We start from the raw sequence: 21,223 nt of genomic DNA, 5'->3' as shown, positions 1-21,223 counted from the left end.
AGAGACAGCACAGTTTAATTTGCTTCCATCTGACTCAAAAGCTGCCCTGACCTCAGTGAGAAGAGGATCATGTTCTGTATAGCTTTGCCCTTCAATGGAATAAATGCAATATTTACGCACTTACAGACCGTACAAATCCTGTTACTTTTCCTGGTGAATGAATGACATGCTGGTTCTCTGAATTAGGGCCAGAGTAGCTGAAATAGCATTTATTGTATTTGTGAGTGAGCTCTGCCTGTCTTCATCAGCCGTGACAAGTTACCATTTACTGCTCTAATCAGCAGTTTTCTTGTTAGGTGTTTTAATGAACACAAGTTAAAAATTATTCTTACTTCCAGCATTCTCTTGATAAACACAGCTCCTAAAATATACAGGAAGCAAGGCTTATAGAACAGGTTTTGGTTTGGAACATAGGCTGCATTAATGAGTGCAGGAGTTATCATACCAGACTCATCAGTAGCACTAAAATACCATGTAGACAAAATGGCAAAAGCCTTTATTTCTAAAGCTTCTTTAAAAACAAACAAACGTTTTGTAGCTCAGATGTTGTGGGGATTTGTGATTAACAGAGTGATTACAATACTGCAACAGACTTGGCAGCTACTCTGCTGCTGTGCTGATTTAAAGTTGTCGCTTGACTGTGCTTGTGGGATAGATCTTTTGGGGATGTGCTTTGGGTTGTAGGAAAGACCCCCTTCTATTTTTTTTTTTGTTCCGTACTAAGTTAAGTAAGTGTAAAGCTTCATTTAATTTATTTGTTTTTAAATCTTCTGTTCCATACTCGGTCTTTTCCTATCTTCCATATTGGAGTTGCAACCAACGGAGAGGTGTTTTTTTTTTTTTTTTTTTTTTGTGGGACAAATTAATGGAGATCCCATAAACTTGGACATTTTTCTGAACAACAAATTGCAGGCTTCCAACTCCTTGGTGTTTTCCGTGCTTCTGAGCCACAGGGAGGTATCAGGCATCCCCAGGTGACAGCCCCAGAAGGAGTTATGGGAGGGACTTCCACAGCCCTCTCCACTCACCTGGGATTTGTTTTTTTAGTAACAGGGAGATTCTTGTGGATTTTAACCCAGTTAGTGGTTGGTGCTCTTCTCCCTTAGCTCATTCTCCTTTCACTTGAGCCCTTGAGTGTCCAGCTCTGTCCTCTACCATTGCCGTCTCCTTCCACAGCAATTTTAGGTTCGTTTGCAGATCTGTTAATCTGTTTTGTCAGAGAAAAAAAAAAAAAAGCTACTTTGTGTTAACCAGAAAGGAACTTTCTCCTGTTTCATACAGGTTAGTCCTCGTACAGTCTCCATTTTTATCCTGGCATTCCAGGCCTGTCTGTGCTGCACCATGCAATGAGACAAGCGATGTTTAATTATTTCGGTTCTCCCAACTGAAAAGCATGTCCTCTTAATCTCCTTTTAAACACCTCAGTGCCTGATGCAACTCACTTTTAATCAGCAAGCTTCATTCAGCTACTCTTAATCCAACTCAAGTGCTTTTGGAGGCTGCAATTTCCCTTAATCTCTATGGGAGATGAACTGATTCCCCTTATTGTTTTCCAGTTGGGTAAACCAAAAAGATAGATTACATTGATCCCCGTGCTCCACTGAAGGCTTCCCTTGCCCATCAGTGCAGCAGACAAGTTGTTGTGGCTCATGAAGGAACGCATGAGCTTGTTCTGTGTTGCCTCTTCAGTCAGCGGCCTCCTCAGTGCCACTGCCTCTGCAGCGGTTTTACTAGAACATGGTGGTTTTGCTACAATACATTTTGAAAGATGTGCCACTGTATTACTTAAACATCCAAAATACAGCAGCATGAGGTGTGGCCCTCCCTTCTGTGGGCACTTATTTGCCATGACTAGAGGATAGTTCAGTCAGTATTGCTCTGGCATCCGACGGCCTAATGGGCCTTTAAGGTAATGCTGCCATTTATTCTACATTTTTGTGTTGTTTTTGTGGTGGTGGGATTGGTAGAGCACAGTAGTCTCATGTATGCCCATGGTAATAAAGGCTTGGTGATATTTACTAAATAAAAACAGGGTTTTTTTGAATAGAAACAGATCATGAGATTTCACCTGTTGAAGGCGGCGTGTCTGAGGTAAGTGGCGCCATCACTTCTGCCTCATGGGTCCTGATGCGTCTTGGACATGCTGAAATCCACAGTGAAGTTTCCTCTGTTTTCAGTAAGGTTGGAGTTTCACCTCAGTACTGATGGAAATTTTTGTGATAATCAGGCATGTGATCTGTGAGTCATCTTTAAACACTTAAGGTCCAGTCTTAGCTTTCTGTAACACTGTGCTTTTGCTGTGGTTGCAGAGAGTGACTGGAACAGAACAGCGCTCCGTCCACTCAGCTGTGTTACAGCTTATTCACCTTGTTGACTTTTTTTTTTAAAGTCTTTTTTCTTCAGGCCGGAAGAAAGAATGAGATACCTGTCAATGCAGAATTGCTCAGTGTTAGCTATTTAACAGCACATTTTTGTTTACCAAGTGGCACCATAGAGCGCATTGCTATAAAAAGTGAACTCATTTTAAATGGTTGCCCTCAGTTGATGGCGGCATTTGTTTCCTTTCAGCAGCTCCGTAGCAGAGGCTGCATGCTCAGCCTCGGTGGCTGGCTGGGACTGCAGATGTCAGCTACCATCTGCCTCTCAAGCCACAGCTGGCTTTGCGGGTTGCGCTTAGGAGAGGGCTGCCAACCGGAGCCTCGGTAATGTTAACAGGGGAGGTGCTGTCAAGGAAAGCTTCATAGCAGCCCCCCTTTTTGCCTTCTGGAGCCCTCTTAGCCAAACATGTCAGAATTCCTCTGGATACACTCCTCTGTAAGGCACTAATAGGTGAGATTGTGTGGGGGTGGCGTTGTGGAGAAACAGATGTGTTTGTTAGATGGTGAGTTTAGGCCGTATGATAAACTGGGAGAAAAGTGAGTGTAGAGCAAGAGCGATTGGGCTGGCATGTCCCCATGTACCGACCAGCATCTCTCTGCAGCAATGCATGTTTTAGGGGAGGGTGGTTGCTGCTGGGTGTGAACACAAAGCAAAGTAGCCATTCATTTTCAGAGGATTTCTGGGGTAAGTTCAATTTTCAGAGTCGCTTAGATGTTTAACATATCTGAACTAGTGTTTCTTGGCTGCTTTCAAAGGGTTGGCTTCGGTGTTTTTCTACACTTTTAAATCTCTCTAAATTTTGCCACATTTTAAGATATCATTGTTCTGCTTTCAACCTGACAGAGGGAGACAGTTTTCATGGCTTCTGCTGTGTAGTAATCAGTGTGGGTATCAAAGAATCTTGGGGGCTGCTGTGCTGTGAGGGATGACTCCCACTATTTCAAAACGATGACAGGGAAAAATTAGGAATGCTGAAAGAAGCAAAGACATGTTGGCAGCCTTTCCTCCATCAGAAATTAGAAACTGGTCCTTGAGCATTTCAGAAATGTCAGTTTCATGTTACAACAAGAATACTTTTTTCTTTTGCATATGTTGAAAATCAGATACTTAACCTAAAATGAAATTTGGAAGTAATTTTTTACTCAAGCATCAATCACCATGCTACATGAGAGAAGGCGTATGAACTAGAAGGAATGATTTATGCCAGTGCAATCATTTCAATGTATTGGCGAGGTGATGGACAAATTTTGAATTGTCCTGCAGTCTTAGGTGTGTGAGTGGGGTCTGAAGTCAAATTCTAATCTTAACTGAAGCATTTTTAAAAACATACTCAAACCTTTTGTGCAACTTTAGTAAATCACTTAGAATGGGGGGTTCAGGTATGGAAACATGAAACTTTGGCTCCGTGAATAGGATGCCAGACTTCCTAAGGCTCTGAGTGCTTTTCAGCTCTGGCTGCAGATACTGCTTTTAATGTGAACATAAAAGGTGAACTAAGGTGTGTGGCTCTGGCTTTCCAAATGTGAGAATGGAGCTGAGATGGGTCTCTAACTCTTCTTCCTGATTTGTTTAAAACAAACAAAAAATGAATAGTAATTTCTGTGTTTTTTTCTCCCCCAAGCTTTAATGTTCTATGAAATACTTAGTATGCCAAATGTAAGTTCTCCAGCAGCAAAGTTAGGCAAATATTTGTAGTCTGTACCGTGGTGTTTCTTGTTAACTGAAACATGGTTTTTGTTCCTTCCTATTTCGAAACGGATGGGGTCAAGAGATTAATCTCCTGTCAAAAGTTCATCTGCACAAGCATGGGAGAACAGACCTCTTCTTCCTTTTTTTTTTTTTTTTCTTCCTGTTTTAGAAGCAGCCCAATGCCAGTCCATTTTCCTCCTCCTCTGCACGAAGCTGCCCAGGAGGTTGCAGCCCAGGCCCGGTGCTGCTGGCAGGTGCCTGAGAGCCCGGCTGATTGCAGACACCAACCTGGCAGGCACCAGCAGCACGTGCCTGGTGCCCATTCTCTGCGATCCCAGCTCGACGTTTCCTGCCTCTAAGCAGCTTGTGCTCATGACCATTTCCCATCTTTTGTAGCAAACATTTGGCTCGTTTTACACAAACTAATCTTATGCATCCATCAGCCTCCCAGGAAGCTCCTACAGATCTAAGCTGGAAAAAAAATGCCATGCAAAATGAGTGGCATTTAGCTAATCAACACCTCCATGCAAGGTTTTGCACGGAGTACCTTTCCCTGACAATAATCTATTTGCAGGTGATGAAACTCTTGGAAAGAAGTCTTAATGATGTACTAACTAAGGGAAGCTGTGTGCACTTGTGCTTTGGAAAAATGAGAGCAATCTTTGGTATATCTTCCTTTTCCTTGGGAATTAAAAATATTTTTGCACCTCCCAACTTGAACTCCAACAGAATTTAAGTAGGTGAATGTGTCGCAGAGTCAGCAGTGGTGAGAGGGAATAAAAGAGCAAGAGAGATGATTCTGTAAAGTGTAGTCCTGAGCAACGGATGACATTAGGAGTGGATGCCAGCACCATTAGCATAAGGAAAAGCTTTTCTCCCTCCCTTCTACAGATGCATCCTGGAGGGCGCTTGCTGTGAACAAAAGGAACCTGCAGCATTAATAGCACACAAGGAGATGTTTCTGGCACAGAGAAAATACTAGGTTGTTGTCAATTCCTGGAAAAATAAACATGGAGGGAGAACATGCTGCAGGATTAGGGACAGGAAAGCCCAAATTACATTGACTGAAATGTTCCTACAGAAAAATATTTTCAATTTTTAAAGTTCTGGGTTCATTAATACTTTAATACTTCATATATTGCTGTCTTTGAGGAGGCTAGAGGAGCAAGTTGGTTTTAATCACTGAACAAGTGGAAAATGATCCCATGAACAGATATTTTAGTGTAAGGGTACTATGATGACATCTTGCCATGTAGATATCACAAAGAATTAGGTAGAATAATTCCAAAAACTTAGGCTACTTAGAAAGAGAAAGCACTAATACGTTTGCTACCATGGTTGTCTGTCATAGGGGTTTGAAGTAGCAGGGCATGAATGTGTCAGGAGGTGCATTTGCCTTTGTCCTTTGCCCGGGAAACCACGCTTTGCTCTCCTCTGGCTCCTGCAAAGGTTTGGCAGGGTGCAGATACCGTAGCAGAGGAAAACACGATCCCAAACGGAAATCCCTCCAATCTTTATTTTCCATGAGATATTGAGTAAAGGTCAGAGGTTCTGGGAAGAAGCATCCAGTGTTTTGACCAGTGACTGAAATACAATTTGTCTGTGGGGTTTTGTTTCATTTCCTGTTTGTGAGATTACTAAGGGATTCGCTGTTAGGAGATGCATGTTCCAGCTCCCTTCATGACTTTAGGCCTGGAGGTAAACTATGTTTACAGAACTGTAGTTGACCTTTTTGTATAAACTAAAGGCACTGGACATGTATTTTGGGTTGGAGAGTTCAGGATAAGCCATCTGTAACTTGCAGTCACTTAAGTAACATAAAAGTAGCAGTAAATAGTTGTTTCTCTGTTTACAGTAAACATGCTCTTCTGAGAAGGGTTTCCAAGGGAAGGTGGATCTACAGGATTTACTATTGCCAAAAAACCCAACCCAACAAACCATTACTTGCAAAGTTTATGCCACAGCACCCAGTGCCTCAATGTTTAGGCGGTAGGAGGAGATGTCAGTTTTGTGTCCTCCTCTCAGCCGACATGCAGGTGGCCTGGACCTAGGTCTCTGAGCTGTGTGCTGGGGCGATCCTTCTCACCAGGCTGTGGTGGCCCTCCCCAGGACAAGGTGGAGGCACTGAGGCTCCCTTTTGTCCGGTGTGGGGTGGAGCTTGACTCAGCGTGCTCTTGTTTGATGTAGGCTCCTTGGTTTTCCTCTTTTTGTCAGTGAAATCCTTCTAGTGAATTTTGCTCATCCCTCTACTTTGTAGCTTTTTCTTCTTGAGCAGCCTGTGTCAGAAAGTAGTTTGTGGCGAGGAAGGCGCTTTCTGTTTTGCTTGTTCATCTTCATGGTTCTCCTTTTCCCTCGGCACTGTTCAGAGGTACAACAGCTGAGAAGAGCATTTGAAGAGCAAACTTCGGATTTCTGTAATTGGTAGGAATTTGCTTTGTAGCAGATGATCAAGAAAAGAATTCATAGCTGGTTGAGATATTTATTTCCTTAGATGTTTCTAGATGAAAAAATAAGTTCTTACAGAGGTTTAAAAATATCATTAAGTCATCTAACAGGAATTAGTTGCTAGAAGAGAAATGGTATATTTTATTTTGCTAGGAGTGAAGCAAATAATTTGTCAGAATTTTGACTGCCATGGGCTTGCTGTTGCTGTTGAAGCATCCTATTCTTTTAATTGAAAATCAGAAACTAGGAAGTCTTAGGAGGGTTAAGTGCAAGAAGAGTTATTCTCCCCAAAACAGTCAAACAAAAGACTTTGGAAAAAAAAAAAAAGTTTTTAACTAATTTTTTTTTCTGCTTAAATGTTTTTTTTATGATATGCTGATCTGTTGAAATCAGCAGAACTATCAGAATGTGCACCAGCTTAGGACAGCATTAGGACAGCATTTTCTCAATACATTTTAAACTGCAAACTCTTAGAAGTATATGTACTTTTTTTTAATAGAAAGGAGCCGTCTGATCAAGGTGTATGTGAAGACTGTGCAGACGAGTTAAATGATCTAAAGTCACCTGGAATTCCTTTTCCTAGTGACATATTACTTAACTTTGCACATTTTAGAGAATGATCTGTTGCCTGCAGATGAACAGTCTGTTTCTACTCCCATTAAATTCTGTGTGGAGGTGAGAATATGTATAATTAGAGACTTGGGGACAAGCTGTGAAACAGAAAATGAGAGAGGAAGACTTCCCCATTTGTGAAGTGATCTCAGTGTCACCTGCTAATTAAAGCAACCTTCCTGTACCCTGGATGTTTTGTGGCCTGTGGGAGCACTGCAGCACCTCCAGATAAACGTGGGGCAGAGACAGCTTAGGGTAAAGTATCTGCTTTTGTCTCTCGAGGATCTGAGTGCTGGAAGATGCATTATTCAGGACTTGCTATGGCTAGCTTTGTGTGATATGAAGTATATTAAGGATAGTAAGTGTAATAATAATACTAAGTGTAATAATAATACTAGAACTCTTCACAGAAGGGGCAGCTGAAGGTGAAGCGCGTGGCAGAAGACGGCGGTGCTCGGCAAAAGGTAGTGTAAAACAGTTTGTTGTTATTGTCAGATGAGCCCAAATGTATTGTCACACCTGTGCAGTTAAACAGAAGCTACTTCTATAAAAGGATGTTCATCAGCAAACTGTCTTCACTTCAAGTTGCAGACCAACATGCTTAGCAGACTTCAAAACCATGAATGGCCACTTGACAATTGAGAAAGGCTCCTCTGTTGTCTTTTTAATTGTTCACATGAGCTCCTGCTGTGAGCTGTTGCTTTCTGTTAGGCATAATCTTGAAATAAATGTTAATCATCTGACCTCAGGGCTCAGATGTTATACTTAACTGTCACACAGTAGAAGACAATCAGATTGAAAGATGAAAGTTTGTCTACAGGAAACAGTTCAGAATTATGATCTGTAAAGAATTTATAGTAAATTCAAAGTCAGGTATACATACATTGAGGCACCACGCAGAGGGTATAGTAGGCAGTAGTTACAGGGGAAATGCTGTAGATAGGAGACTGCAGATTCTGTATCTTGCTTTTCTCTTGAGATTGCTGGTGCAGTAACAGAAACCTCAGACTCTGCTAAACAGAGTAAGGGTTTTGAGGCACTGTATGGCAAATGTTTCCAGTGCATTAGTAGTATCAACCTATCAGGTTTTCAGCCTAGAAGAAAAAACTGGATGCTTTTGAAGAAAGTCGTGTAAAGCTTCTTCATGATTACAGTGCATTTCCCTAGAAAAGTCAACTAACACCCACAAAATCTTGATCCACTAAGTAGTGGGTTAAGTGGGTGTTGGTGTTTCTGTCCTGCTTTAATTAGTTACCTGCTGTGAAGGGCAACACAGATGTTAGGCATGTGGATGTGGGAGTGGGTGAGTGTGTTCCTTTGCTTCAAATTGTGGCTCAAAGTGCTTGCGTAGATAAGCTTGAGGCTTGGACAGTGGGTTCCTTTAACAAGGTTGCCTTTTCATTGACTTCATTGACTTCATTGACTTCAGCTTCAGTAGCCTTCAGCTGAGTGGTGCTCTGCAAATTGTAGGGAAAAACATAGCCCATACAGACTTCACATACAATCAGTAGTTGCACAGCTTATAGGCAGTTGCTCTGTCCCTTCTTTTTTTTTTCTTATGCCTTTTGATGGAGAAATTTAAGGGATAATGAGCCTTGCGGGGGAAGATGGGAATGCTGACAAGACAGATGACCATCTCTGGAGCTTGGGTAGGTCATGGCTGTCCTTAGAGGAAAGCAGCAGCATCATCTTGTCGGTATCTCTGCCTGCTGTTTTCACATCTCAGCTGCTTCTTCTGGCTTCCTTGTTGCATTATTGACAAAGTTTAATGAGGCATATTGCTAACGCTTGTCTCATGCTCCCTTGTCAGTCAAAGCCATGTTTGCAAGGAGCAGAGAAAATCTCCCAGTCTGAGGGATCTCCACAGTCACACTGGATAGACTCTCTGAACACCATTGAAATGATTGTTCAACTAAATGTTTTTGTTTTTAAAGCCCCTCACTTACATTTTCATTGCAGCCTATGGATCTGTGTCTGATAACACTGGTAAGGGCTGCAAAAGGGAGCGTGCTTGTCCCGTTGGGTGGCTTCCCTCTGGGAGGATGAGTGCAGGAGGGGGATGCGAGGACTCCCCAGCTGTGCCCTGCTATGTTCTGGCTGCGGTTCTCCCTTGCCTCGCACTGAGGCACCCAGGTGCCTCCCACTCAGGGCCAAGTTTCAGTCTCCTCCAGTGAGTGGAGGAAGGCAGAAATTAATCTGGAGGAGAAATTGTTCTGCCTGAGCAGGTAAACTGTCTCATTGGCTGTGTTGCTTTAATCTCTTTTTATGATCTACCTGGAGTGCAGAGCTCTTAATCTGACCCACCATCAGAGCTGGTGGGGGTCCAGCAGGATGTCTGCTAGTTTGAGCTGAAGGATTTACTGGCTTTTGCCAGCTGCCTTCCCCTTGGCAAATCTCCCTGCGAGCAGACCCAGACCAGGGCGTCTCGAAATGTGCAGCTGGGTGCAGCCCCCGGGAGGTGCAGCAGCAGCTGTTACCCGAGCACTGCACTGCGACGGAGTCGGTCTCCTGCTTCTCCTTCTGGTCCTGGAAGGCCCCGCATGCTCCATGGCAGATGGGTGGGAGCGATGCCCATGTTTCCCGAAGGTGCAATCCTGCGGGCCGGGTCATGCCTTCCGCTTGCGGCAGCCGGCGTCACCGTCTGGTGAAACTGCCAGGTGCGTGAAGGGAAATTGTGTGTCCTTGCCTTCCCTTAGTCCTCCCATGATTGCCACCCCATCACTGTCAAACTGCACCCCTTGGCCTGGGAGCTGGGACTTGCCGCCAGTCTCTCAGGGGCATTGATACTGGGTGAAAGCTTCTCGTCCTCCTGAGGCACCGGCCATGGGCACGTGGTTTGCTGGAGAGGCCAAGTTCCAGTCTAGAATGTATCTGCTGCATACAGAGATTAAAGCGACATCACGGAAAATCAGTTATAGGTTAAGGATCACAGACAGTTTCATTGTTAAACCTTTGTTTTCTGTTTCTTAAAACTTAATATAAAAATTTGCGTGTAGCACACAGTTTAAAAGGAGACCTTGAACGATGTGGTACAGGTGTTAAATTCAGCACAAAGTGCCGTGCCCTCTGCTGGGCAGACCGCTGTGGCAGCGGGCAGCGTTAACGCCGCTACTCCCCGAGCAAGGCTGCCCCCGTTGTGCGCACCCCCCCCATGCCGCTGCGGTGGGACCAGGCGCTTCGCTCCCACGGACGCAGCGCTGGGAGTGGAGGGAGGCTCGTGGGAATGCCAGTGATGCACACCCCTTCACGGAGCCCTCGTGGGTTTGTTGCTCTTTCCACAGAAACCCCAAACCTTTTGTTTAGAGTACATCAATGGGAAGCTTAAAGGCACTTCAAGTCGCTTCCCACCTGCTTTCCCTTTTTGCGCTTAGTGAGAATTACAGATGAACCGAGCTTGATAAGGTTAGTTGATTTAATGCACAACTTGAGTCCATTTTGCAATTAAATATACTTCCATGTTTCACAAACTCTTTTCCAGTTGGATTTAAAAATGACTTGTGCCTTGCATGGGAAATACCTTAAACTCTCCCCATTCACCAAACAATGCATTCAGTGACAGGGATGAGAAAGCCACTGTTATTAGTAGGCTTTATCTCAAGCTCTGTTACTTGCTCTTACTGCTCTGAGTCATTTGTGTTTAGCTGGACAGTTATTGTATGTGAATAATGTAACTGATGAAATGGGAAATAGAGCAATATTAACAGTAAAGCCTTTAGGCCAGCTATTGCCTCTTTTTATTCATACAGTGCTAACACGGTGTTTTCCAACTCCCTGTTGCAACACCTAGATGCTGCAACCAGGCAAGTATTTACTAGCCACTAATTATGGCAGTAAGCAATAAAAAGGGAAGTTTTAAGTGTGCAGTTTTTTTTTTTTTAGGATAATTAGTTGTTTCTGTTTCCTACTACTCCTGTAGCTGTATGTTCCCAAGCTTGCACCCCAGTGTGTTCTGCCAAAGGTGGTTTATTTCATGTTAGCTGATGTCTTCTTCCTCTGTGGCTAGTGTTGCATTTCTGAGGGCAGGCCTATGAATTAATTTTCAACTGGATAGCTCTGGGAGACAAGAAAGAAAACCCACATGCAATTAGTGGCCCACTGTGGGATGAGTATTTGATTTTGAACAGTAATTTTTCTATGTTTTTGTTGTTGTTAATAAAAGCAAAACAAGATAAAGCATCATACTTCACCAGGGGAAGCACATGTCAGCACGAGCCAGTTATGTGCAGCACTGGAGGCTTATGACCTGAGTAAAGCCAAATCTCTCCGACTGGTGCTCGAACCCATCTGGCTGCCACTGGAGAACTGACAGCTATGGAGATGCAGCCTTGGTGTCCCAAATGCTCATCTGAGCTAACCTTTACTTTGTGTTCTGCCGTATTAAGGGGTTTGGCAGGGAATCCTCCCGATGCTGTGTGCAGGTGTGTGCTCACAGTAAGGACCTCTGGGGGGTTGCTGGCTTTTGTGCCAAGACCGCGACCGGCAGGTTAGCACACAGCAGCAGGGGTTCGCCCCAGGCTGAAATCTGGTGCGTGAAATTCCTGCTCTGCTTCCCCCTCCCCTGTCTGCATGGAGTGGCCACGTGGTGAATTTGTACATTGAAATCAACCAAAGGTTTCATGGTTAGCTTTTGTTGCTGTTCATTTTTTAGGAGCCACAGGCTTGTTTAAAAACTCCCTCCCCGTAGATCACTCTCCTGCATTCCTTTGAGACCTCAGGCACTTAAGGAGGTGATTTACATGGGGCTGTTCAACATCAGCATGACTTACAAAATATAAAGAGGATGTTCACATGCTGGCACTGCTGACTTGCGGGGTGGTTTTTTGGTAGGTGAGTTTTACTCGTGGCCATATATAAACAACCAAAATGATGTGTATCATGAAAGTTGCAGGGGAGTAGTGTAGGTGGCCATGCAGGTTCAGATTTGGGTGCTGGCCTTTCCAGTGATGATCTGCTGATTGCTATCAGGCCGTTTGCTGCGTGACTGCTTGCTGTGATTAGAAGTGCCTGTTAGACAGCAGGAGTCCAGCTGTGATCCACGGAGGGATAACAGATCGGTCCTGATTCCTGGCCGTGGCAGCCACAGTTGTGTTACAGCAGTTCACCCTGTACCAGTGTAGAGCTGGAGTAAATCTTCCCGTGGAAGCTGAATGGCACCAGTCTGTGCCCAAGTCCTGGGCTGCTGTTAGTCCCTTCCATGTTGTTTCTTTCAAATATTTTTATAGAAAAGAGAAGGACTTACCTACAAGGCAGACTTGTGAGAAACGTGCTTTCAAATAAGGTGCAAAATGTACTCACCATTCAATTTTCTGTCCTCATTAAGTCTCTCAGAGGTGAGTTCAAGGGAAAAAATAGACAGGAAGAGCTTGGAAATGAAGACTATTTACAATGAAAAAAGATAAAGAACACGACAAGTATGGAAAAAGGCTGAAACTTGGGGGCTTGAGAGGTGGAGGTCAGACTCAATTATAATGTTCTGCAGCTACGCTAACACGCATTATTTTCTCTTTACTCTCAGATATTTAATATACGTGTGTAGCCAGTGTTTTCTTTTTGCTTGATCTAAATATTTAATGTGTGCAGTGCAGTATATTTATAAGATGTGGTTCCTAGTTGTTACAACAGAACAGAGATTTATGTAGCAAAAAAACCCACCCATCAACGTTTGCACACACCACAAACGTAATGATAGATACAGACTAATAATAGAGTGTTTATTCCTAGCTGAAAGGAAAGGGACGAAAAAGCAACCAAACTTGCACTGTGAAGCTGGAATTACATTTTAAGGAAAAAAAAAATCTGATAGTAGTGGTCAAATGATTAGTTGTTTGGACTTTTGGACCACATTTGCATAGGATGTGTGGGGTGAATCATTCTCTCTTGTTCTTGAATACATGTGAGATTTTATTTGTTCATTGTTTTGTGCTCCTGGAGGTTATGGGGATGTGCAGAAGAGCATCCTCCCAGCTTCTAGCTTGCAGGAAGGTGTACATAGCCAGCAAGCCCCTCACTGCTTCTGTGTCCTGGAGCTTCAGAGCTGAAGCTCTGAAACTTTGTTTTTCACCATGCAGAGTACTCTGAAGAAGGCCCCATCGGGTTGCATGAGTTTTGGGTCTTGAAGGGTTTTGGGTCTTGAATGGGTTAAGCTGCATCTTCCCTGTTTGAGATAAGGCCTTTTTCTTGTGTTTGAGCTCTGTCATAGTGAGGCAGGCAGGAAAAGGGTTAATGCACAGCAGTATATTGTCTGGATGTGTTTCCCATTTACCTGACAGATGATGCTACGCTGGTGAAGTTTAATGAACAAATGAATGAATCATGCATTGTCTTGTGATGTAGTCCTTGTGAGAAGGAGAAGCACATAAATCTGCAATCTGCTGAAAAGGAGGAAGGTGGGAGAAAGCACTCAGATAATTCTGTTTCTCCACACTGATGTACTGTTTGTCATTGTAGTCTTCCCTATTAATATCTAACTTAAAAGCGCAACCTTTGTTAAAGAAATTGTTCCATCAGCAATCTTTTTCATTTAACTGATTTTTCAGAAAACAGTAAAGATGGTGATAATTTTTGAGTTGAGGGAAGAACAATTTGCTTTTCCCCCAGATTACTTTCTGTATTTTGACAAACACAGTGTACATTCATTTCACTCTTTCTTGTTTGGGATTCTTCTTTTGGAGTTAGCAGTTTGGTATGTGAGATGTATGCATGCCCCTTCTAAATTGGAAGGTGTGCACCATTTGTATCGAGGAGACAATTACAGGTTGAATACATTTAATTTTCAGTGCACTTCATTGTGAATAGGCAGAGAATAACAGCTAATGTTTTATATAAGCTGCTGTTTGCTTAAAGAAGGTGTTTCAATATTTGCTGGAGTCTGTAAGCTCAGTCATTTCAAACAGAGGTTAAAAACAGCTCAAGTAATTTAACGTATGGATTGTGATTTGGCTCTCTGCAGTCTCTGTCTCCATGATGGGTTTTGCCCATTGCTGTGAGGCTGATGGGAGGGCTGCTGGTGTGTGCTGTGCACTCTTTGTCTCGACCCTTAAGATGCTGACTTCCTCCCTGCTATTTCAGGAGGTCATTAGTGATGATGAAATTGGAGGTTTATATCTTCAGGTCCAAGTCATTATTCCTAATTTAATCAATGCATTTGAAAATGTTTCCTCTAATAAAATTGTAATGACTTTACGTGATTTGTCATGCTTATCAAAAACATGGCTTTAACATTTTCATATTCAGAGGCACTGAGCTTCTGGAGGGGAGCATACATCACATCAGTACATCACTGCTGCACCGATTTGCTGCCTCTCCCTCTCTCCAGTGAATGGAAATAGCGCAGGCAGTGCGGTGGTGGCAATGTACGGCCAGTCGGACCCTGCAGGCAGTGGGAAATCCTGGGAGAGGTGCTGGACCTGAGCAGGGCTGGTTCTCTACTGCCTTTCTTGTGGCTCAGCTGCATGCTTTGTCTTGGTGTGAAATCATCTATTAGTGGGCTCATGATAAAGAAGAGAATAACCATCTATAATGTAGAGTTTAACTGGAGAAATGGCTTTTATGTTGCGCAGGGAATGAGGTAAATAGCATCCTACAATGGGAATGGAATAACTAAGGCGAGGCAAGAGCAGTGGTGTTACAGCAGGGCCAGGTGTTCACTTGCAGGGATTTGAATAAAATGCATCTCAATGCTTGGTTCTGTTTGCAAGATTGTTCCTGGAAGGTGTTAAGACTACTATTTAATTCAAATTACCTCTGTTTTTAAACAGTGTGCGGTGCACGTTTGTGTCTGGGCAGGTGAGGAAAGAGCAGGAGACATTAACTTGCTGTGTGCCAGCTCTGTTAGCATCCTATCTGACCCTCAGCTGCTGTTTCTCTATGCGTTGTTCTCACAGCTCAGCTGGAAGAAATTCAGATTGGGCCCTTGGCCCCTCACCTGCTCCTTTGGGGCATGGTTAGTATGGACAAACCCTGGGGGCTTACTTAGTTGGAAAGTCTGCTGAGAGCCCCACATGAGAGTAAAATCATTGTGGCAGCACCTCTGAAAAAACATAGGTATTTCTGAATGTCATGGTTCCCCATAGGCGCTGAATTTATCCCACCAGGGCTGCTGAGGGAGAGGTCTGGGACTTGGGTCTGGCGGAGATGCCGCTCCTGCTCACCATCCCGCAAGCAGCCTGCGGGAGGAAGCACCAAGGGGGTTTGTCTGTCTGCGTGACAGCAGTGCGGCGGCGGCACCGTGGCTGGCGGTACGGCAGCGTAACTGGCAAACGGTGGTAGGCAGATGGCAGGTCTCACACTAGAAGAGAGGATGTGTAAACGACCAAAGATAGGTTTTCACAGTCTTGTTCAAAGCCAGAAGTATGTCACTGTGTGAGCTCTCAGTCTAAACATCCCTGTGAAATTTCAAGCCTGAAGTCTACTTGTGGTTTATTAAATAGCTCTGGCAGCGGGGCTGTGAAGGACCAGCAGCTTTGTGGGGAAACATTCACCCCCAGAAGGTGTGGGGTTGTCCACATCGTTTCTGGGCAGAGAAACGTGCCCTGGTGGCATGGCAGGGACTCTGCCCTAGGGGATGGCTGGGGGTTGGCTCAGGTTGTCCGTGGCTCTCGAGGACAGGAGCTGCGGGTGCTTTTCTGCAGTCCTGTGTTCAGTGCTCTGTGGGGATGTGCTTGCACTCTCCCCAGGCTGGTAATTTTTTCCCATTCCAACCTCTTATTTTTTTATTTTTTTTTCCCCAGCTGATCTGTTTTAACAGCAAGACTCAGGGAGGAGGAATATTTCCTGTACAGAGCAAATTGCCATGTGCAAATATGTAATGTAATTCAGCTCTGTGGAATTGCCGTATCCTGGAGGAACAGCAGCACTGGAGCTGCCTGTTAGTAATATTCATTTTCTTTTTTCAGCCTTTCTAATGCTGCAGAGAAGTCATTTTCTGTCCCCAGCACCTGACAGGTACAGTGATGTTAGATATCTCAGGAATGGAAAAGGCGATAAATGCAGTTGCTGAGAGAGTAGGAAAAAAATTGCCAGAAAATTAGGCTCAAGCTATTAGCAGTTTGAGCATCAGAACCTCATCAAAAACCCCAAACTAGCTCTAGTGATTAAACTACTCTCCTTTTATCGACTTTAATAGTGCAATCCTCAGTAATGTTTGTCAGGAAGTAAACGTGCTCAACGGAGAAGGGAAGTTTCTTTTTTCAGGTCATGTGTAAAGGGGAGGGAGAGTTAGTGTGAGCCAGGTATCAAAAGCTCTTTAGCTTGTCCCCTTTTGCATGGATTTAATGACTTTTCCTTTGTGTTTATAATTCCTTCATGTATCTGTCTTTTCTTTTTTGTTTGACTTATTCTCTACAACTCATGGCCTAGTTCTCATTTGCGCATTCACATCTCCATTCACAGTAAGTGTACGTGGCAATATGTGATGTTTTATTGTCATTCTCATTTAATTTGTAGCCCCAAAACAAAGTTAAGCCATGGAATGGGCTTCATTTGTGGAATCAGAAGAGGTGTCTCCGCAAATGGCCATCAGCATAGGCAGGGCCCAACTGGGTGTGCTAGGGGCTTGGCCAAACCACACGTGGATCTAGAAATTCAGACCAAAGCCAGCATCTAGTTCGTGGCAAGTGAACCCTGTTGGGACGGTCCTGGAAACTGTTCTCATAACACAGGCACACAGGGAGATGGCAATGTCAGGTAGCACGCACGCTTAGGAGTGGCCACTTCTGTTTTTTCTGGATTAATAACAGACTGACATGGACTTCCCCTTGGGATCCTGGTGTAGTCCTCTGTGGAGCTGGAGCAGTTGCTGTGGGAGTAGAGCGCAGAGGCAAGGGCAGGGAGAGGAAAGCAGGCGGCTGCTGACTGATGGCGCAGTACCGTTCGCACCCTGATTTTAGGAGCTCTGATTTTAGGAGCCTGAGGGACTTCCTTGTATTTCAGCCATTTCAGGATCCTAGTGAGACACGGTGAGAAAAATGTTGCAATCACAGACATCCAGAGAGCCAGCTGAGCATGTCAAAAACAAAAGAGTTCAAGGCTTTGGTTTTGCCGAGTGGCAGTCTTTTGTCTGATGAGTGAGAAAGCTGTTTGTCTTAAGGCATGCATTAGACACACACGGTGCTAATATACAGCGTCTAGGAGCTATTCTCTTTTACATCCCTCTGCTAGTAGAATAACATTTTATCTGGGTAGTCCTTTATCTGGTAGTCCAAGCATGTAACTGGCAGCAAAATGTATGTTTAGAGAGAAAATACGACCCCAGGACTTGATTTGATGGCAGTCAGTCCCTGATGCTGGCTGACCAAAGTATTGCTTGAAACTTTTGCTCTTTTATTTTAGGGACAAAATAAATCTGTTCAGTACCAACTGTACATCACCACTGACATTTTAATTTTCAGTTAAAAGATTTTAATTAAAATCTGACATTATTTGGTGTGAAAAATGAATGAATTGAAATTATACATGCAGACTGAACTAATGTCAATTCATGTATTGGTTTCAAGAACAGCTCTATCTGATTAATCCAAACAGTAGCAACCTATGCTGGAAGGGGCTTCTGGTTGCTCCTTTTGTCTAATTCTGCTGTTACTCTACCAACGTAATTATAAGGAGAGAAGTTTTGTGCTGATATTCCCAGTTTCTCTCAGCTGGAGTTCTTCCTCTTGTTCTGTTTCTCTTTCCTCTTCTGGATGCCGCCTGATCATCCCTGGGAGATGTGACTGCTCTCTGGGCTTCATGGAGACATTTGGGTGGAAGAGAGTACTTGCTTTGGAACGGCCCAGGATGTACCAAGGTGTTTTTCGGTTTGGTTCATTGGCTTTTTTTTTTTTTCTGTTACAAAATGCGCTTGAGAAGGAGGTGATGAAGTCCCTCTGAGGCTCCTGCTTAGGTGTGTGTTGGCATGTGGTGTGTGCTCACACGGCTGCACACATATGCTCCTCCTACCCATGTGGTCGTGACAAGTCACAGGACTGAACATGGCTTTGTTCTTGATTCTCTGTTATTCACAAATGGAGTATAAACATGTCCAGGATGTGTATTTAAAATATATTTATTTGCCAAATGTTGTCTGTCTCTTTGGTCAAGAAACTGCACAGGCTTACATAGGAAAACAAGTGAAAAGATTTTCCAGGCCTTTTAGTCCCATTCTTAGCATAAACACCAGCATCTCGTAGACATTTTCTGTTTCTGAAAATTCTGGTTAAATTATGGGCAACGTGTCACTTTCTTAGTGAAGCTCTGCATACAAACTGCTTGTGAGAGATTTTGCTTTTCCATTGCACCAGCTCTGCACAAAACTATGAAATAAACTTTGTGTCATCACTTCTGTGAAGCACACAGAAAGGAAATGGCAGAAGTAACAGGGCACTTCTGTGCATCTCTTCTGGTATTGCATGAACAAGGACATTTAAAAAAAAAGAAAGAAGAAAAGAGCAACAAAAACCTATTACGCTGAAACATTTTAGGCATGAAACCAACACTTGGTGTTAGCTAAAGTGAATCATTTTTTCCCCCTGCTTAATTGTTATAAAACTTACGGTCAAATGTATGGTTTAGGTTAACAGGTTTCCAGTCCATTTCTCTTACTTTCCCTCAATTCCTGTTTATGGTCAAAAATGAAAAAGGTCATCGTCAGATGTGTGTACTTTTTTACTGAAGACATCTTGAGCAGTCTAGTTCAAAAAGTATTCACAACTAGTGTGCGGTATTGTTTCTGCACTTGCAAAGAAAAGCCTGGTTTTACTAAGACAACTGACTTATTTTCTCTACGTGCTGATGTAATCCTACTGTGCAGCAGTGATTCATGGAACATGTAGGACTCATTTAAAAAAAAAAAAAAGAAAAAAGCACAATCTCTGAAAACAGCGGGGTGGTTTTGTGGCTCAGTATAACGGTGTTGGCAGCGTTCATTGCTGCTCTGCCCTGCAATTCCTGCACGACTGTGGGTAGCTCAAGAAGCACCACAAGCTGAAGTCTCTGTGTGTGTGCTCGTGCACAGTGCTGGCTGAGCGACCACACTTGATTTGGAGCACTTGCACTAGTGTTTGTGTTTTAGGATGCTGGCATATTGAAGTGGCAAATGGTTGCTGGATGAAGCATTAATTTTTCGTGAGGGTGATAATGCCGTTTCAATTTGCTGAGGCACAACAGTGCGCTTTGATCAAGGGACAAATATTCAGCAACTGCAGAGTATCCAACATGCCTCAATATACCTGGTAGGTGAGAAACTCCTTTGCAGAAATTAGCTGGTTTTGGAAAATGAATTAGAAATGCATTGTGTTCTGCAATACATAGTGAAAAAATGTTTTCTTCTTAACTGCATGCAGAAAGCTGATCGTTTTTCTTCTCTTGGTTGATAATGATCCCAGCTGAAAATATTGAAAAAAAAACACAACACAAACAACTTTAAGTCATTTTGTTCATATATAAGCAGGAAGATGAAAACATTTTCCATAAGCTTCAATGTTGATTCAAAACTGGAGAACAGCAGAAACAAAAACCACTGAAATAAATGAGCTATGGAGTTTATTGTCTGTGGTAGTTCTAATAGTTTTTTTTTTTTTCAATCTAGCTGTAAATGATCTGTTGCTACTACAGTGTTTCATGCTTTCTTCTGGTTCCAAATATATCTTGAAAGAACAGGTCTAGAAAATAAGGTATAAGTAGGAGTAGGATTTTCATGAACTTCAAACACTGTTCTGTGGTCTAGACACTGCTTTCATTGTCATCCCGGTAAGTTTGTATGAAGTAAGACTATTTATGATTCAGACTACAGATAATATTAGGGCATTCATACTTTACTCTTGGTCTCCTTGGTAAAACACAGGACTGAAGCTTGTGCATACCACTCAGCATATAAAAAGACACTGTCCAAACTCTGTTTTCTCTGTTTCTGCTTTAAGAAGTGTGATTGTAGTGCTAGAAACTGCACCAGAAAGCAGTGTATGCCGTATGCAAAAAGTAGAGCTGTTGTGCCATTATATAAGGTACTTGACATAGAAGAGTCACTATGTTCTGCATCTGAGAGAGGAGACTTAATTAAGACAGACAAATTCTCTTGGGTACAACAAAGCAGTTCTCTGGATACAGCATTGATTATACTGCAGTTCTTTTAAATGCATTAGCAAAGTCTTCATTATTATAATTGAACAGATATAAAATATGTCTGCCCTTTATCGCATAAAGCTTTGCTTTAGTGTTAAGACTGGAAATTTCATGAAGAGCTTTGAAATTGAAAGCTGTCAGGCAAAGCAAATGAATTCTGTAATTTTCAGAAAATATGATTTTTTAATTATTGTCCTCTTTAATCTTCCACTAAGAGACAGACACATTAAAAAAAATATAGCAAAATAGCATCTTTACAGCATTATGATTTTCCTTTGATTACCAGCTGGCAAAAATACAGTATCATTTGTGGAAAATGGACCTTTAAAGTTGGCTTCTTCAAAATACTCTGGGTTTGGAGCAGTCCCACCTGAGAGAAGGCAGTGTTCCCGGCTCACCCCCCTGTGCGGGACACCTGCTGCTGCCCAGCTCTCTGGCAGGGCACTTCCTTGTCTGCCTTTCCTCTCTTTTTCCAAGGAGTTAGCAAGTCCTGCAGCCTTTTAACCTTGTGTACCGTGGAGCAGTGTGTCAGGGAGTGTTTGTTCATCATGCACCTGCTTAAAGGAATGAATAAAAATAACAAGAAAGAAGAAAAGAGAGAGAAAATTCATTTAGAATAAGAAAAAGGCTTTTCCTTATTTTTTTTTTTTAAACATGTTTACTTATGTAAAAGCACACTGACAGTATGGGTATTAGCTGTGGACGTCTTCAAAAGCCGGAACAGTGGTGCTTAAAAAGGATTTGAGGAGTTGTTGGTTGAACAAATGTCCAGGCACACTTCTTTTATGCTGGAAAGAATATTAACAGATGAACTGCATGACCATGGAGACTAAATGTGTGTGTGTAAGTGTTTGTAATATTAAAGTTTCAAATGAGCAACTACTAAATCACACAGTTGTTGCAAATTGTAAGCTGTTTTAAAGGACCCATTGAATGGGCTTTGACTCCTGAGCTGATTTTTGTCCAATGAAAAGTGGTTTACAGTGGTTAACACCAATTTCCT

The 21,223-nt window shown here is 42.9% G+C and overlaps 1 protein-coding gene across 6 annotated transcripts in view; it reads left to right on the top strand.

Moving 5' to 3' along the window:
- The window catches only part of PLCL1 (phospholipase C like 1 (inactive)), a 205,041-nt gene that overhangs the window by 119,194 nt on the left and 64,624 nt on the right, over positions 1-21,223 (top strand). For 4 of the 6 annotated variants that reach the window (XM_048058459.2, XM_048058456.2, XM_048058463.2 and 1 more), the window contains exon 2: positions 7,536-7,589. The exons of 1 other annotated variant lie outside the window; for it this stretch is intronic. In XM_048058459.2, coding sequence (XP_047914416.2) covers positions 7,536-7,589 — 54 coding nt within the window. Of the gene's footprint in view, positions 1-7,535; positions 7,590-8,505; positions 8,775-21,223 lie in introns of those variants that run through there. One more of the 6 variants, XM_066999924.1, reaches the window with a different exon arrangement.

This window comes from Anser cygnoides, chromosome 6, assembly GCF_040182565.1.
Source record: "Anser cygnoides isolate HZ-2024a breed goose chromosome 6, Taihu_goose_T2T_genome, whole genome shotgun sequence".
NCBI classification, from domain to species: Eukaryota; Metazoa; Chordata; class Aves; order Anseriformes; family Anatidae; genus Anser; species Anser cygnoides.
Note: the sequence above shows the minus strand (reverse complement) of the source record. Positions and strands in the feature narration are given on the sequence as shown.